At 36.8% G+C, this 17,232-nt stretch overlaps 1 protein-coding gene across 1 annotated transcript; it reads right to left on the minus strand.

Moving 5' to 3' along the window:
• Positions 1-1,920: 1,920 nt before the first annotated feature.
• OCIAD1 (OCIA domain containing 1) lies at positions 1,921-17,066 on the minus strand. The gene is made up of 8 exons (XM_056490340.1): positions 16,978-17,066; positions 15,641-15,725; positions 12,632-12,685; positions 12,099-12,146; positions 9,052-9,181; positions 6,666-6,889; positions 5,172-5,321; positions 1,921-2,352 (listed from the first exon to the last, which is right to left on the minus strand). Exons 1-8 carry the CDS (start codon positions 17,038-17,040, stop codon positions 2,315-2,317), a joined length of 792 nt encoding a protein of 263 aa, XP_056346315.1. The 5' UTR covers positions 17,041-17,066; the 3' UTR covers positions 1,921-2,314.
• Positions 17,067-17,232: the final 166 nt, after the last annotated feature.

Consider the following 17,232-nt stretch of genomic DNA (forward strand, 5'->3'; position numbering starts at 1 on the left):
AACACAATCATTTTATAGGGGTTTTAAAAGAAATATTCATAGTAAAGCATTCAAATTCCTTTCCTAGTGTTTGATTTAAGGTATAAAAGTTAATTTTTAATGTTATTTTTAATTTGAGGAAGAAAATTTATTTAGCTGTAAACTGAGTTAATTCTCAATTATTGACAAATATACAGGTAAGATGGCCCATAGGAAAACCTTAAGTATTTTTTAACACCATTGTTCTGTACATCTAGTCACATTGCTCCCAGCAACAGTAACCCTGCTGTCAGCTCCAAGACACTTGGTTTCAGTTAAAAATTCCCAAAAGTCACGAAAATGCAGTATGAGCAAGCTACTCATGGATGACTGGGTAGCTGCTAGTGAATCAGGGGCTCAATATACACATTGTCACAGCAAACTGAATGTGACCCCACTTTTACAAAACATCAGTTCCCACTACCCTACATAATTAACAGCTGTGATTGTGAACTCTCCTGAATTTAATGTGTACAAAGGGTGTGAAATCAAAAGAATTCTAAATTGATTGATAGGAAACCAAACTTGTTTAAGTACAAAAAAAGTATGTCCTCTGAGAGAAACGGAATGAAAGCTTTATATTAAATTTAAAAATGCTATTAATACACAATGTTACCTCAAGCAGAACAATATTCCTTGACATGCCTTTAATTTTCTCTTCTAACAAAGGAAGAAAAATTCTGATACAGTTTATATAAAACACTGTGCTTGTCCACCCAAAAATATGTGTGAGGCAAGACACTTTACAGGAAGGCACCATCATAGGAATCTGCTCTATTATTGTCATCTCAATTTTCTACCTCCTGTTACTTGCATAACTGCCAGTTAAGAAACTGTGATATTTTCATGATAAAGCTAATCAGCTTTGGAATAGCACACTGAAATTCACAGCAATACAATTCTGGCAGACTGTGTATTTTCAGAGTACGTTCATCACAGCCATGAGAAGCATTCTCTACAAGGTAAATTTCTGACACAACTTTAAGATTATCCAATAAGCATATTAATTTTTTAGAAGATGAGCTTTTCTGAAAGCAATCTTCCTGTTTTAAGTAGTATTTGACTCTTGAAGCCTCCTTCTCTTTCCCGGCTTTTTCCTCCTAATTTCAGCCATTTCCTCTGTACAACCCCTTCCTCCCCCAGTTATCTTCTTATTTATGCTGTTCTGCTGTAAGTCCACTAAGTCAGTAAGATCTTTGAGAATTTTCATCTTGGTAGGCATGTTGTTTTTCAGCTCCAACAAAGATGTCAGGAATGCTTTTATGCTATCAATTTCATAATGGTATTTTTTGCTCCCTTATAGCCCAAACCCCCAAATAAGTACAGTGCTGGAATGAAACTGCACAGGCGAGAACATGGAAATCACTAAGTGAAGGCAACATTTTCAGAGAGAGAGCAGGTGATATAAACACCAGGAAATACTCTTCAGTTTTCCCAATGTAGCTCTTCTCTTACAGGTAATAATAACAAAATATTCCATTGATTGAGATATCTTCTCCAGAAACATGGCGGTCTTGCCATGACTTACAAAAATCGAGAAATATGGTCAAATATACAGAACTTAACATTAACAGTCAATATACCGTTCAAGGTTATACCAAAGTTTGTCAGGTTTAGCCTTCTGCACTTAAATGTAGCTATTTTCAATACCTGCAGTTGCATTCAATGATTTTCTTCAGAAATGACTGTAGAAACCTATCGTAGGTAAGTCAGAGTATCAGTCTAAAATACAGCTGGCGCCATGAAACAGTTTAGAAAAAGTTATGGTTACTTCAGTGCCTGGCTCAGCTCTTCAGCCCTTTTCCCCTCAACAGTTTAGTAGTATTCCTGACATTACAAACAAAGTATGACAACAATTTCAGGTTTCCAGCATATCACTTTCAGACAAAGCAAAGTGAGAGGTCGAGTTCTACAGGTAACTTTTAATGCAAGTCTTGAAAATTTGAGAAGATTCTGATATTCCTCCCTTCTCAATACATGGGATTGCATTTATTTACATGTATTTTTACCTTATGCTATATATTCATATTACCAGTTACCCTTCTCATTCTTAAACAACAGCACAAATGGTTTATAGTCATGACACCTCACAATAGCCTTGTTTTTCATTTATGCAAAATTTTAAAAAATTAAGCATAAATACATTTTTTATCTTCTGGCAAGCCAGGATTTCATTCGCATTTATTAATAGTTGTGTCTGGCAAAGCACAACAAAGGTGCTGATACTCATGACTAATCTAGATGAAGTTCAAGTCAGCTGGCAGGAGGTAATGTTCTTCAGTTCTTCATTTGACTCTTACTCATCCCAGGTATCTCCATATTTATTTACTTTAACTAAAGAAAACAAAAGAAAAAACAAAAGTAGTCATGTAATAGTTTAACTGCCAAAATTTATCATATACAGTACCAAAAAGTATAATGAAGTGCACTGTCATCTGAAGTGGTGCATGGGGAGAGAGTCAGCACAACAGACATGTAATTAAAGCTACTTTTGAATAAATGGGGAGAAGAGTTTGCTAATCATTTTACCCTAATTAATTAATATTCAATCAGGAGGCCTACTGTGCTAATTCCTGCTCTACACACTTTGCAATTACTTTAAAACAAATGTAACACGTGGATGAAACAAAGACAATTGGAGGAAACAGGCAGGGAATGTTACAATAAATAACGAGGCTACATAATCTGGTTACATGCACTGTTGGATGGATTCAGGGTAGTTAAAAACACATTCAAAGACAAACAAACAGTAATCAGTAATCCCTACTAGGAAACTACTCAGCCATTATTATTTGGCAGCTTCCTTTAGCATAGGATTGAGTCAGAGAGGAAAAAAACCAGGGTAGTGGTCTAACGGCTTTGTTCAGAAGTGTGCCAGTGTAACTGAACAACAACCAGAAAGTGAAAACAGCCTCTCTTGAAAGTGAGCTGCAAAGTCCTCTGTAATTGACTGCCATCACTGCAAAGGCTAAAGATGGTTCCATTTGATCCAGTAGGAATGCTGACACTAGTCAGGCACCCCTTCATAAATCCACTTGCAAGTTAATTATTAAGCTCACTGTTTATTACTAACTATGCAGCAGAACAAGTGGAATAGAGAAAAATGGTCCTTGTCACTGTGAGCTACCAGCAAACTGAGCATAAGGCCCTGACAAATCTCTTTGGAGTGACTGATATTGCAGTGAGACACACTGAGAAGCTCTCTCAAAATACAATTTGATTTCCATTTCTATTAACCATGGCAGCTGAACAGGCTGCACTCATTCCCTGGAAAATGGGCCAGTCTAGATCACTACGCAGATGCACGTATTTGTGCCGCTGCAGGGAAGGGAGAAGGCACCAGCAGATGGAAGTTAGGGATTGCTTAAAGCTGGTTCAAACATGGTTTGGTTTCCCTTCCGTCCTTGCAAGGGAGGGCAGAAATCACAGTCTCCTATTTGCTAGGGACCCAGAGTTAAGAGGATGAGCCAAGGGGTAGTGACTCAAAGTATGAACTAGCACACAGCAAGTAACATGTCCAGTTTGACACAAGAAACTAAATTGGGTCTTAGCTCACAACATCAGTGTAATCCCTGAATTGCAGATTTAAATGTACTTGCATGTGTAAACCATTCCTGAATTTCTGTACACCCTCCTTACTCTTTTTCCTTAAAAATGCAAAGAGATGCTTTAAAAAGTTTATTTACAAATCTTATGCACCACTCAGTTCTATTCTCAAAGCCCAAGTAAAGCCTTCAAATGGAAGGCAGAAATGTAACAGAAATAATGCAATATTTGATCAACATTTTATAGAGGTCTTTTATATACCTTAAATAACTAAAAATAAAGTAACAAATGCACATTCTCATTTCACAGCCCCTTTTGCCATGGAATATGGCAAGGTTTTCAGAATGCTGCTAAACATTTCTGTGTACGGTTCACAAGTGACATTTCTAGGCTTTCTATTTGTGAAGAAGGATCTTGAAAAAGAAACATTGTGTAAATCCATGAAGTGTCAGCCAATGGAATTCAAAAGCAATCTGAAACCGCAGCTTCAATAATTTTTTCATGTCTCATTTGGCATAGTCACATGATAAGAAAAAGCCTTTTATTATTGAAATAACAGATAAAAATCATTATACAAAAAATTGTTTATAATTTTTCTTTCAAGACTGCAGATCTGTCCAAAGATAGATTATCTGCAGAAAGCAATTCATAAGCATTGAAGAGACTGACACTCTCAAGTAACACTGTTCCAAGGCCTTGTGTGCTGCTTCAGAACATTTTGATTTAATACACTCTTCTATACTTGCTATCACCCTTTAGGCCTAATAGGAGACAACAGCTATTCCTATAAGACTTGTTGCAACATGGTTGACAAGACTGGGCAGTGCACACAAACCCAAACAATTCAAGGTGCCTAGTCCATCAGTGTGCTAAATGGGATAACATTCCTCTTGCTACAATTGTTTTTACAGATGCCACATTAAATTTTAAAAGTTCTAGAGCAAGCAATTATGAATTCCTTCTGAGTTTGGTTTTCAAAAAATTGATTGAGTCAAAAAGTTGTCTGAATGACGTCTTACTCTTCAGGACATTGCATTCTTATTTTGCTCTGTAAAGTTTTCTTTTTCACTGTGAAAACAAATCTCAAAATTGCTGCCAAATACTGTTTCCTTCCTCTGGGTTTTAATGTAGAAAATGAACCTCTACAAACAATGCCTCTATAGAAATCCACTAATTCCACATGAAACTATTCATAAAAATAAATACCCTCCCCTTCAAACCATCGACCATGTGCTCTATTTTGAGAGAACAATACTATCTAAAACACACACCCCCTCCCATAGCTCTTTGGTATAGCTCTGAGCTCAGAGAATTCTTTGTGGAAAGAGTTTGCTCAATATACTCAATGAAGCAAAACTTAGAAGCTTTTCAGTCTGGCACCAAGAAATATGTTCAGAGAAAAGGAATTACAATTTTCTATTGGATGATCAAAATTTAAAAAAAAAAAATTAATCTGAAACAGGAAACTACAGGCCATATTTATTACATATGAGATACCTGCAGATACTCTAAATATAAATCTCTTAAAAGGTATGAAGAATTAAGCTTTGTGTTTGCAACAACATTATGGCAAATACCTGAATTTTACAAGTAAATCAGTATATTACCTTCCTTAGCTGGTTTTTCCTGTGAAAACTTGCTTGGAATTTCAGTCTTTGGTGGTTGCATTACATCATATGTCTGCCTGTGTTTATTCCTTAATTCCTCATATGTTATGCCTTTTTTTTTACGACCTTCTTCTGGAATTGGAGCAGGTTCTGAAAACAAAACAAACAGAAAAATACTAAATATGGCATAACACACCAAAATTTGGCTTCAACAAGTTCTAGAATACCAGTTAATTACTGATCAATCCCAAATTAAAAGGAGCATGACAGCTGCCATTTTAAACACAACAGTGAATGTATATGATCTTCAAGTAATCTGTTCCTTTTATCTTTTTAGTTTTGTCAAACTGCTTTGAAACACCGGCTGTTAATTAATTTTCTTCATTTTACCGTAAGAAATTCTAACAATCATGTGGTAGTTGACGGATAAAACAGCTCTGGTCACTTTATCTAAAATTTACAATAATTATATGTTTGAGATACATATGATTTCTGAAGAGAAATCTAAGTGAAGCTCAATGGTTTGCATTAAGACTTTAAATTTTGCTTTCAAAGAATTAGGACAGTATCTATCATATGATGCCTGACAAACATTTGATCCTTTTATCTATATTTATAATGCAGAATCTTGGTTATATAGTAAAGGTTTTACCAACTATTGGTATTTGTGATGAAATGCAGTAACAATTTTTTGACACATTTATATCTGATACTTTCATCAAGTTGCATGAAATAAAACATTTTTCGTAAGTAAGTTGAAAAAAATCCAAACTAATTCAAAGTACAAAACCCTGCATTTGACAGTAACTTCCTCCTTTGTGTACCAGACAGCTGAATTCAGAATCCTGTGTTTCCCCTGCAATAGCTGAGGACAGTTCATACTGGAAGGAAGGGAAGAGCTGCATGGTACTTGAAAACCTTTTAATTCTCTGGAAGAAAATGAGATTGTTGGTGGATAGAACACAATATGCATTCAGTTCAGGAGACATAAATGTTTCTCACATTGTGAAAAAATTTTTAAAAAAGTTTAATGTCACGGAGTTACAGCAGTATCCAGTTACAGCCCCATCGATGGTGGAACTGCAATCACCTTGGAAGGGCCAGCAGGCAATTGGCAGGCTGTGGTTTATTCAGTATAGTGAAGGGATGGCATAGTCCCTTTTCTTTCAGTAAAGAGCACTTTCAGTCTGGCTGAGTTTTTTGCAGGTTTAGTTCTACAACAGATTGCACCTTATAAATTAATCCAGGATCCTTACTTGCAATTAAAGCAATTTTCAGATAGAAAACCCTGAATCTAGTTTACAGTTAGAACACAAAATAAAATTTTTATTCATCTTCTGTGTAAAAACAATTCTTGTAATTCTTTCAGCTCTTTCATTCAAAATCACTATATTGTGCCATGTGTGCATAGGGTGAGAATATATAGTTTAATAACAGTATCTAAAAGAAAGGCAAGAGTCTTTGCAGTACAAACTGTTAAATACTAAGACTCACCTTGAACAGTGTAATCAGTAATTCCTGTAGGTGAAGATTCATTCAGAGAAGCACTGAATGGAATGGGTTCATAACTTGAGAGAGCTCTATCTGTTGAGCTGTACTCATCTGAATAGCTAGAAGAAGGTGGGAATCCAGCTCTTGGAGGAGAAGACTCAGTAAATGACTGAGAAGTCTGAATGTCTGAAGAAATGTCTGAAAATTCAGATTTACGACTGGAACGGCTGGAAAAGAATAGCACTAAATATTAAATATGAAAATACTGAAGTTAAAAATGGAACTATAAGAGTAACAATACTTGCAATTCAAGAATATGTGCTTTCATTTTAAATAGTTTACTTTCCAACTGAATCATCATCTTAAAAAAATTTTGGGGTGTTTTGGGTGTTTTCTTTACATTGCAAAAATTTCTACAGTCCCTTCCCTAACATTCTTCCCTTCCTCACAGAATCTTAGCTCATACCTCCAGATCAGGACAGAAAAGAGACAAAACATATTGCACTTTACAATAACTGAAGTTACAATCCTTTTTCCTAAGGAATCTTCAGACAAAAACATCCCACATCAGACACAAATAGTACATGCTGTGCCCATGTAACTAGTGGCAGTATGAACTATAGTTAATTTTAAAAGCCTTTTAGGAAGAATTTGATATTTAAAACTCTTCATCATTAGAAGGTGCTGTAATTGATCAGGACTGAATAGCTGAAGGAGATTGAACAGCTATCTTAGGAAAAATAAACTATGAAAATTAATCAATTGCCAAATTCTGCAAAAATAATGAATTTTCCCTTGGGAGAGAAAGGTAATACCATATAAAAATATTCTGGAAATCGGTGCCAGATATTTTGAAGTATTCACTATATTCTTAGAATGGCCTTGCAAGCCACTATATAACATGTCCCTCTATCAGGAATGCCTCTATCACTTCGTGCCACTAGAACATCTCTAGAGTATTTATTACTTTTTACTTTTAATTTCTGCTAATCTGTACTTTTAGTTTCCTATGAAAAACATTTTCAATTAGTCTTTATTTAATTCTTATGATAAACATACAGAACAAAGCAATTTTATTGCCTCAATTATCTATTTAAAATATATATAAACACAGCTTTAAAACACTACCTAATCTTTTAGTTCCCTACAAGTTTTTCACTGCAAATCAAATTACCAAAATACATTCATTAGTAGACATACAGTGCCCAGGAAAGTGTAATGATTTCTGTTGCTGGGTTAAAAGAGTAGTGTGTATGGATAATTATGAAATTAAAATGAATTTAAATTATTTATTGAACCAAGGAAAAGGAATTTATCACTTAGCAAATAAAACTTTACAGATACAAATGGGCCATTAATAGTTGAAGGAATTCATTGGTGTGGCAGAAGATGGTACTTAAACAAGTTCTCATGAAACACAATTAATGAGCATGACAATTTCATATTCGAAACTGGAGGGGGTGAAGGGACAACTTCAACTCCAATTCAGCTGATTCTATACAGTAAGTGTATGAAGTGGTAATGCCTGAAATTGTTTGATGTCATAAAATCATAAACATTTCAGAATAAAAGTAAATCCTGCAAAATAAAACTGTAAAAAATCTGAATTTATAGTGTAATTAAGAATTTAAGTAAATCCTTTATAAACATTTAACAAATCTCAGTACATACACAGGAGGACTACTACTCACTATCCAAACACTATTCTCCCAGTTTTGAACCAAGGGTTTAAGTGACATATTCTGAAAGCAGCTTGCAATTAAAAACCAGTTGAAGTAGAAAACATTCTGGAAGAAAACAGGAAATAGTTTTAAGAACCTGATGAGTTTTTCACATGTACAGCATAATGCTGTTACAGATGTAAAGGATTTAAACAAACAGCAGTAAGTTTGACCACCATGCTTCTTCCTGCACTGATATTGTTTACTGAGCTCTTTCCTTTGGTAAACACTGAAATCATTTCCACCCTTTTCCTACTTCAATCAAAGTAAACTATGGGAAAACCTTCCAGAATGTAACACTATTTTATTTCAGTTAATTCAGTTTACTTCTAAACTAAGGAGGCAATTTGTGCTGTCATTCTTCTGTAAGTAAATTCCATGGGAAACACTCTTAATTTCTCAAGGAATAGAGTTTGCTAAGTAAAATGTTTATTTTTCTACTTCTCTACCAGTCAGTTGTATGTAAAGAGCTCAAAATACATATTTTATAGCTTGCCAACTGATACAAATACAGATTCCTGAAATGGGTAGATTTGAGGTAATGGGGAAGGAGGAAATGTGCAGCTCTGAAGGTGTTGGAAAACTGCAAAAGTGGTATTGATCTGTTAAGTGTTTAAAATACCCTATTCAGAATATGTTTTAGATTTAAAATATACTTAAATTCTTACTTAGGTGAACTATGTCTCTGAGCTTGTCGTAGAACATCTCCTATTGGAGAATCCTTCAGTTTCTTAAATTTCTCGCTACAGATTGGCAAGTAGGATATCTTTCCAGCCATGTATCCACACATTCCAGCAACTTTTTAAAAAGAAAAAAAGATGGGTTTACATGCTGTATTATAATATCCAACATTGTTTTAAATTAATAATTTCAAATAAATCATGTAGTATCTTGAATAAAAGAAAGAAAAACCTGTTTAGATCTAAACCAAAAAACATGCAGTAATCATCTCTGCTTATTCTGCAGACAAAGAGTACTAAAACCAAATGCAACAGCTGAAGAGACATAAAGCAATGATTTAGACATGGTGTGAGCATCAGATGATTTCAGCTAGTATTTGGTAAATGAAAGGTGACCAAAAAAAAAAAAAAAAAAAAAAAAAGGAAAAGAATTGCATCATTTTTTCCCAAGATCCAGAAATCACAATTAATTATCAAAGACGATAAACCTATCAGAAATAAATACAGGCAATAAATTCTGCTAATTCAATACATCAGAACAGTCAGATCCTGAAAAGGCTTTACTAGTATGAAAAGAGGTCTAAATCAACTTAGCAGTAGGCTCAGTATCTTCTGTAAAGGATTCTGTGATTTGGCTGCCAGAGGGCAAACAACTGAATTAGCTGAACCCTTGTAATCACTAAGCAAACAATTTCAATTTAATGTATGAGCTATTTCCATCTGCTGCAAAAGACATAAGAATAAATTACCAAGATAGGGCTTTCTGGCTTAAAACTTATGATTTCCATCACTGGCCCTTTAAAGTTTTTTGAGTGGGTCAGTGGTATATGAAGGATTGCATAGGAATCAACAGGTTTCTTGTTGACTTTGTAGGAGAAAATTACTATACCCTTCTTTCATGTGTAATATTTCTTAAGTATAGAGACTAAGAGTCTTGATTATCTTAAAGTCAGGAAAAGGTTAATTACCAGTAACATTAATCCTCTGCAATTCTCAGCTATAGATTACATTGCTTGGGAATCAAAATAAAGGGGATTTTACCTCAGCCTGCTCTACTGGTACTGAAACTGTAATTCCTGTTCTAATGTCTTATTTTCAAAACAAGGGTAAAAGTCCTTTTCCAAAGGAATAGAGAAGAACAGCCACAACTATGAGTGAAGTTTACAAATGAGGAATGTAAGGGTTTAGTTGTTTAGCAGGTTAAAAAACACTGAACACCTCATATACAATAAGTATGTGCAAAGAGAAAAATTACAAGTCCTCAGATTGGCCTAAGAAGAATTCAAACTAAATATTTAGCAAAATAAAGCTTAACAGAAAAGCTGATTACTCTTTTACATAAATTAGAAAGAGAAAGTCTCTTTTTCTTCAGGCCTTCTAGTAAAGAAAAAGGGAAGTATCTCTCTAGAAGATGTTTCACTCAAAGTAATTATTGGCCAAAATATTTGGTTTATTTTATTACAGAACTAACTGCCAGATCATCCATGTTTTGAAGCTAGCTCAGTAAATTAGGTATTGTTCTTTGCTTCTACATTCGCTGTTCAAGATCTTAGAGAAGCTGATTAGACACGGCCCACTGCAGACTAACATGAAGTACATACAGGCACAGGAATCCTCCCCTTCTTTGTCAAAGACACAGAGGACCAATAGCTCTCTGCTGTGTTGAAGGGGATGCTGTCACTGTAGTGAATCAGCCATGACTAACTAGAAGTGTCAGTAAATTGTCAAGAGTACCTAGAAAACCACTGGCAAAAGTATAGTAGTTCCTATAGGCAGAACATCTTGGCCAGCCCAGCTGCACCTTATTTTTTCCCCTGATTTCAATAAAGTAGTTCTATTAAAGTAGAAGAATGTTGCTCTTATGTGTAAGAGTGATTGGGGAAATAGCAGTTCTATTATTTATTAGAAATGTTTGTGTTATACCATTGTTTGGTGTTCAAAGAAAGTAACCAGAATTTAGCATAAACAACTGGAGCCCTAGTCTCTCACATTCATTTATCTGCTTAAACAACACTTCCTTGACCACAAATCATGGGGTTTACCCTCTTCCCAATGAAGTAAACTGGCTGCATCTGCACAGATTGGCAAGATGGCAACTTCCTGTTTTACTGTCCTGTGTAACATTGAAAAGGTTAATTTATTAAGTTAATAATTTATTTTTGATGATATTTAATCCAAAAATCATTCACATGAAATTGCTTTTTTCCTACAATTGTACATACATAATGTACAGGAAAAAAAATGTAATTAAAATAGCCTGAATGGGACACGTGAGATACATGAATAAAGACCTTCAAATTAGGAAGGGAGGGGTGGGTGTATTCTGGCAGTGTAATTTAAACTAAGGCTGCACAGTATCTATTTATAACATTTTTATCTGAAATGATTATGTTATATTTATCAAGCAATTTTATACAAACCATATAAACAAAAGTTGTCCAAAGTGTGCAGTACAAATTCAGACAGTGAATAAATCACTGAATCATGGCTTGCGTTGCAAAGGGACCTTAAAGACCATCTAGTTCCAACACTGCTGCCATTAGCAGGGATGCCTGTCGCTAAATCTGGTTGCTCAGGGCCTCATCCAACCTGGCCCTGAATACTCCCAGGAATGAGACATCCACAACTACTCTGGGCAACCTGTCCAGCGTCTCACCACCCTCAGTAAAGGATTTCTTTCTAACATCTAATCTAATCTCTCCTCTTTTAGTTTAAATCACTGCTGACACTGGGCATTAGGAAAAGGTTCTTCATTTAGAGGGCTGTCAGGCACTGGAACAGGCTCCCCAGGGAAGCAGTCACAGCACCAAGCCTGTTAGGGTTCGAGGAGCATCTAGAAAACACTCTAAGTCACATGGTGTAGTTTCAGGTTGTTCTGTCAGGAGCAGGGAGTTCGGACTCTGGTCCTCAGGGGTCCCTGCCAGCTTGAGTCACAGTGAATTAGCCAGTCAGTCTCAGGGGAATTGCATCTGCATAACAGAGCCCAGAACATACAGCATGAATACAAGCTGAATTTTTATGTAGCTTTTACTTACATGCAACTTTAATAAAAGAGCCAAATCTTGAGCTATCTCTTAGAACACCTGAAAATGAGGATGAAATCAGATATTAAGATAAGATATATGATATTTTACAAGATATATGTAACCAGATATTAAGCTGAAAAACCTCAACTGTAGTTATGCTTGTAGAAGCAGGTTACTCTTTTACACTTCATGTTAAAAATAAATTTAAAACCCCTAATATCTGAATTCCCCACAAAATTTAAAAAATCTAGGAATTATCTCTTTAATCATATTTAATCACAGGGTTATTAACACACTGATAATATATTGTCAGATATCAGTGAGATATTGCACTTGTCACACAACATAAAGCACACATGAACTTCGATTTTAAGTTCAGCTCCTTGTTTATGTTGAGGAACAGCAAATCATGTAGCTACAGAGTCTGAACTTCTTTTAGTTACAAGTACATTGGACATTATATTACCATAATAACTTTCCTAACAGCAGAAAGATATTTCAACTGAGCAAACCAAAATGAAACTAAAGTATTTTTACGTTACCTTTTCTAATTAAGAAACTAGTACCAAGCATGCTCACTGCCGCCAAAGGAAAGGCTGTGAAGAAGAAAAGCTGCTTAAAATACAATTTTCATTATTTTCAATCACATTTAACAAATGTGCAATAAAATCAGAGTTGTTATGCCTTCCTAAGCTCATTTGTATAATATAAAGATATATTAAAAAAACTAACAAACTGTATATAAATTATCATTGTCAATTCCAGTTTTTAAGACCTACTATAAATTATGTGGTACTAGTTAATGAGTCATCCTGACTGCATTATACTTCATGCTTCCTAAAATACAAAAGCCACTGTCAGATGGAATATAGTTCTCCAGAAAAGACTCTGGGTCTAGCTACACCACCCCTGCACAAGATACAGGGACAATGAAGTAACAAACACAACAGAAGGCTGAAGTAATTTACATCGAAGTTTAGATATGCCATAATGAAATTTAATTTCATACAAGTCTGAAAATGTAGATGTTACAAAAAGGCTCAATGACTTCTAGGAGAGAAATTTTTGCAACAGCAGTAGATAGTTGAAGTGGTTTAATGCACACAATTTGCTAATTAAGTTCATATTTGAAGACAAATTATAATTTTGGAGAGCACCGTATTAAAGAATACTTTGCAAATTAAAAGCTAATTCCCTCAAATTCTGACAGGTCTAGACTAAGGAGTCCAACTAGCATTCAGGGCAAACGCAACTGGATGCCACTTTTAAGACTAAATATTGGCTCCTTGGTTCAAAACAAGATTACAACAAAACTTCAGAATAGAGAATAAAACCTTCCAACCTATTAGATAATAAAAATCTGATATTTTCAGAGATTCCAGACCTAGATTTTCCAAAATTTACTGTTCTGGATTTTCTGAGATATAAAATGACAACACAGACTTGAAACTATATTGTAAAAGAAAAGCAAAAAAAAAACCCAACCCAACAACAGTAACAAAACAAACCAAACAAAAAAACCCCACAAAACAAGGAGAGGGAGGGTGTGTAAAGAAAAATATGATCAAAATTTATTTCAGAAGATTTCAGTCTAACCCTTAGAAGTTTGAAATTATTTGTCAACCTAACACAAACATTCCAGATATCAAAACCAAGCTACACTAGTATGTGAGCATGTAAGTGACCTGACATGGTAACTTATTAACTTTAAAAGCAGCTAAATGAAAACTGGATTTGTATCTAAAAATTAATATGAATTATTCAATTATAGGGAGAAAAAAACAACAAAACAAACTCAATAAATCAGAAAACATTAATGCTACAGGCAAGGAGCACTTTTTCTGCTTTGGGAACAAAATAAATCTAGGGAAAATAATGGAAGGCTGATATACTGACAGTACATAAGGATGGTAATATAATGGACCCAAGTTAAAAATGTTTTATGGGAAAAATTGTATCAGTATGATTTGATTTTTTTAGCTAGATTTGAAGTGTGAAAAATAAAGTTGAAGGTTGTAGTGTGAATTTTTAAGAGTGTAAGAATTTATACAGTAATGTGATTACAAACTAGTAACTCCAGTAAAGCAATATATTAAACTGAATTGTGAAATGACTAGTGGCAGAAGCTGTCAAGAGAAACTATGTCAAAACACAGATGGTTTGTAAGAATGAGTAAAATTTGCTACAGCTTGAAATTTGAATAAACGAACTGAAAAAACATAAATTTATAGTAACTTCAGTGAATAACAAAAGCTGACACAAAGTGAGGATTTCAGGGCAGTCACACAAGCAGCCTCCTGCAAAGGGGACTTCAAGCAGTATGCATTTAATACAGTGAATACAACAATCTAGTATGTATATGTAGAACAGGGAAACAAAGAGAGGAGACCTAGAAAACGGTGATGGATTTAAGGCTCTCCCAGTGAGATAACAGCACAGTTCACAACTCCTGAAAAAACATCTGTTACTGTTGTAGCTCCCTAAAGAGAAATAACTCAAGAAACTAACTGAGAGCTTTCAAGTTATACCTACAAGTTGTTTCTTCAGTAACTACATAAGATGCACAGGGCAATGAGCTACATTGCCCAGCAGCAGAACAGCTCAGGAACAAACAACTCTCTCTCCTCTTTGTCTTACAGAAGAGAGATTATCAATAAACCATAACCAGCATCACTGTACCACTAATGGACCTGCCTCTTTCACTTATAAAATTATACAGAAAATGGCTACTTTTTTTGCAAATATGCTGAAGATTTCCAAGTATTTGTGTAAAAGTGGATGACCAAAACAGAACTTTGAATCATTAATTCAAAATCACAAAGCCTTAAGAGCTGTCCCTGAAAGTACTGGCTTCCATGAGAAATCAGAGCCCCAGAATGCTAAAATTAGCAAATCAGCTGCTAAATTCTTCATCTGTCCTGGTTTTTGCCAAGCCATCTATCAGCATCAGGAGTAACCTACTAGTGTGTGATAAAACAGCAGGTAACAATCACATCAGAAGGCTTGTTCAAACCTCGTGACCAGGTATGCAAAAGTCAAGCATGCCTTGAACATTAGGGTTACAGAAACCATGCACAGATACAGCAATTTCCTCCAAAAGTTGAACAGAGTGACTACTTATATATTGTGCTCTTCACAAGTCTCTATAAAGATGAAAAGCAGTGGTTATAAGCTAAACTATTTTATTCTTGCATGTTAAAGATAAAATTAAAAACTGAAAATAAAAATACAGAAATAACACAAAAAAGAGAACCCAGTAATATAATGGACTCATTAATTAGATCTATTTTCGGACTTATACGAAGCACATTAAAATATGAAGAGATCTTTTTACAAGGCATGAAACTTAGAAATTATATTGGACCTTTTACAAAACTGCTGCAAACTCTTAGTAAATACTACATGGATCAGCATTTGCTGGGATGCTATCCCAGTACACGTGAAGCTTGTTAATGCACTGCTGTACTGTATTGACCCAGGTCCTCTGTAATGCCTCAGGTAACAGCAAAAGCTAAGGGTGGAAGGAAAGCAACAAAGCTAAGTGAACTTACCTCTATACCGGAAACTTTCTTCAGCACATTCCTTGAGGAGTCTTCTTTCCTCCTCTGTTGGAACATAAGGCCTAGGTACTTCCCTCTTTCATTAGGGAAATAAATTAGAAAAGAATGGACAAAAGAACAGTTTGGGGGCATTCTTCAATCAGAAAACTTAATGTCTAACTTTCACACTTTGTAGTTTCTATATTTTCACCCAGCTATAATTAAGAAACCAGCACCTTTTGTCCACAAATGCCAGATGAAATATATAATTTTAAAAATCTAATGCTTCTAAAAATGACGTTAGAGAGCAGGAAAAAAAGCCTGCTTTGGTCCCTCCAACCAGCTGACAACTGACAGATCATTAAGTGCCTCTTTAAGGTATTTCTCATGGTTTCAAAGACAGGGTGTGCTGCTGGTTATTATGGATGTAATTCATGGAGAGCTGACCAGCTGTTTCACCAGCGTGTGAGAGGTTTGTGCAGAGATGCCTGACCCTGTCCCGCCATGACAGGTGCACAGGTGTGAGAAGGCACCAAGGGAAGAGAATCACAGAATCAACTAGGTTGGTAAAGACTTTTGAGCCATCTAGGGCTGAACATCACTTTGTCAAGTGGACAGCAGCACTAAGTACCATGTCCAGTCTTTCCTTAAACACCGCTAGAGACAGTGACTTCAGAACTTCCCTGAGCAGCCCATTGCAATATCTAATGACCCTTCCTGTGAAGAAACTCCTTCTAATGTCCAATCTAAACCTCTCCTGGTGCCGATGCTCCTCTGGTGCATAATACTATGGTCTTTTGTCCTATCGCTGGTTGTCTGGGCCGATTCCCACCTGGTCACAGCCTCCTTTCAGGCAGTGCAGACAGTGATAAGGTCTCTCAAAGTCTCCTTTTCTCCAGGATAAACCCCAGCTCCCACAGCCGCTCCTCATAAGACTTGTACTCCAGACCCCTCACAAGCTCTGTTGCCCTTCTCTGGACATGCTCCCGCACTTCAGAGCCCTTCCTGAATGGAGCCCAAATCTGAACGCAGTACTTGAGGTGCGGCCTCAGCAGTACGGAGCACAGGGGGATGGTGACCTCCCTGGTCCTGCAGGCCACAGCCCAGGATGCCATTGGTACCTGAGCACATCGTTGGCTCACGGTCGGACACGAACACCTCCTTACCTGCTGCCAGCACCTCCCGCCCGGCCCCCGAGACGCCTCAAGGGCACCGGCCCCGCGTGGAGCTCAGGGCAGGGGCGGCCGAGAGACTGACAGGAATCCCGTTTTCCTGGCCCGAGCCCACCGCCTCGCCCCCCAGCCACGCCAGGTTTCCCCGCGGCAGCGACGCCGAGCTAGCGGAGTTACCTCAGCTGCGTCGCCGCCGGGTCCCGGTCCGGGTCCGGGTCCGGGTCCCTGCCCGGCCTCCATGGCCGCCGTGACCCGGAACTGCGCGCGACGGCGCGGGGCGCAGTGCGCATGCGCACGGCCGCCTCTGCCGCAGGGCGGCCGGGCCGCGGCTGGCTCGGCTCGGCTCGGCTCGGCTCGGCTCGGCTCGGCTCGGCTCGGCTCGGCTCGGCTCGGCTCGGCTCGGCTCGGCTCGGCTCGGCTCGGCTCGGCTCG

Source organism: Oenanthe melanoleuca, chromosome 4 (assembly GCF_029582105.1).
Source record: "Oenanthe melanoleuca isolate GR-GAL-2019-014 chromosome 4, OMel1.0, whole genome shotgun sequence".
Lineage (NCBI taxonomy): Eukaryota > Metazoa > Chordata > Aves > Passeriformes > Muscicapidae > Oenanthe > Oenanthe melanoleuca.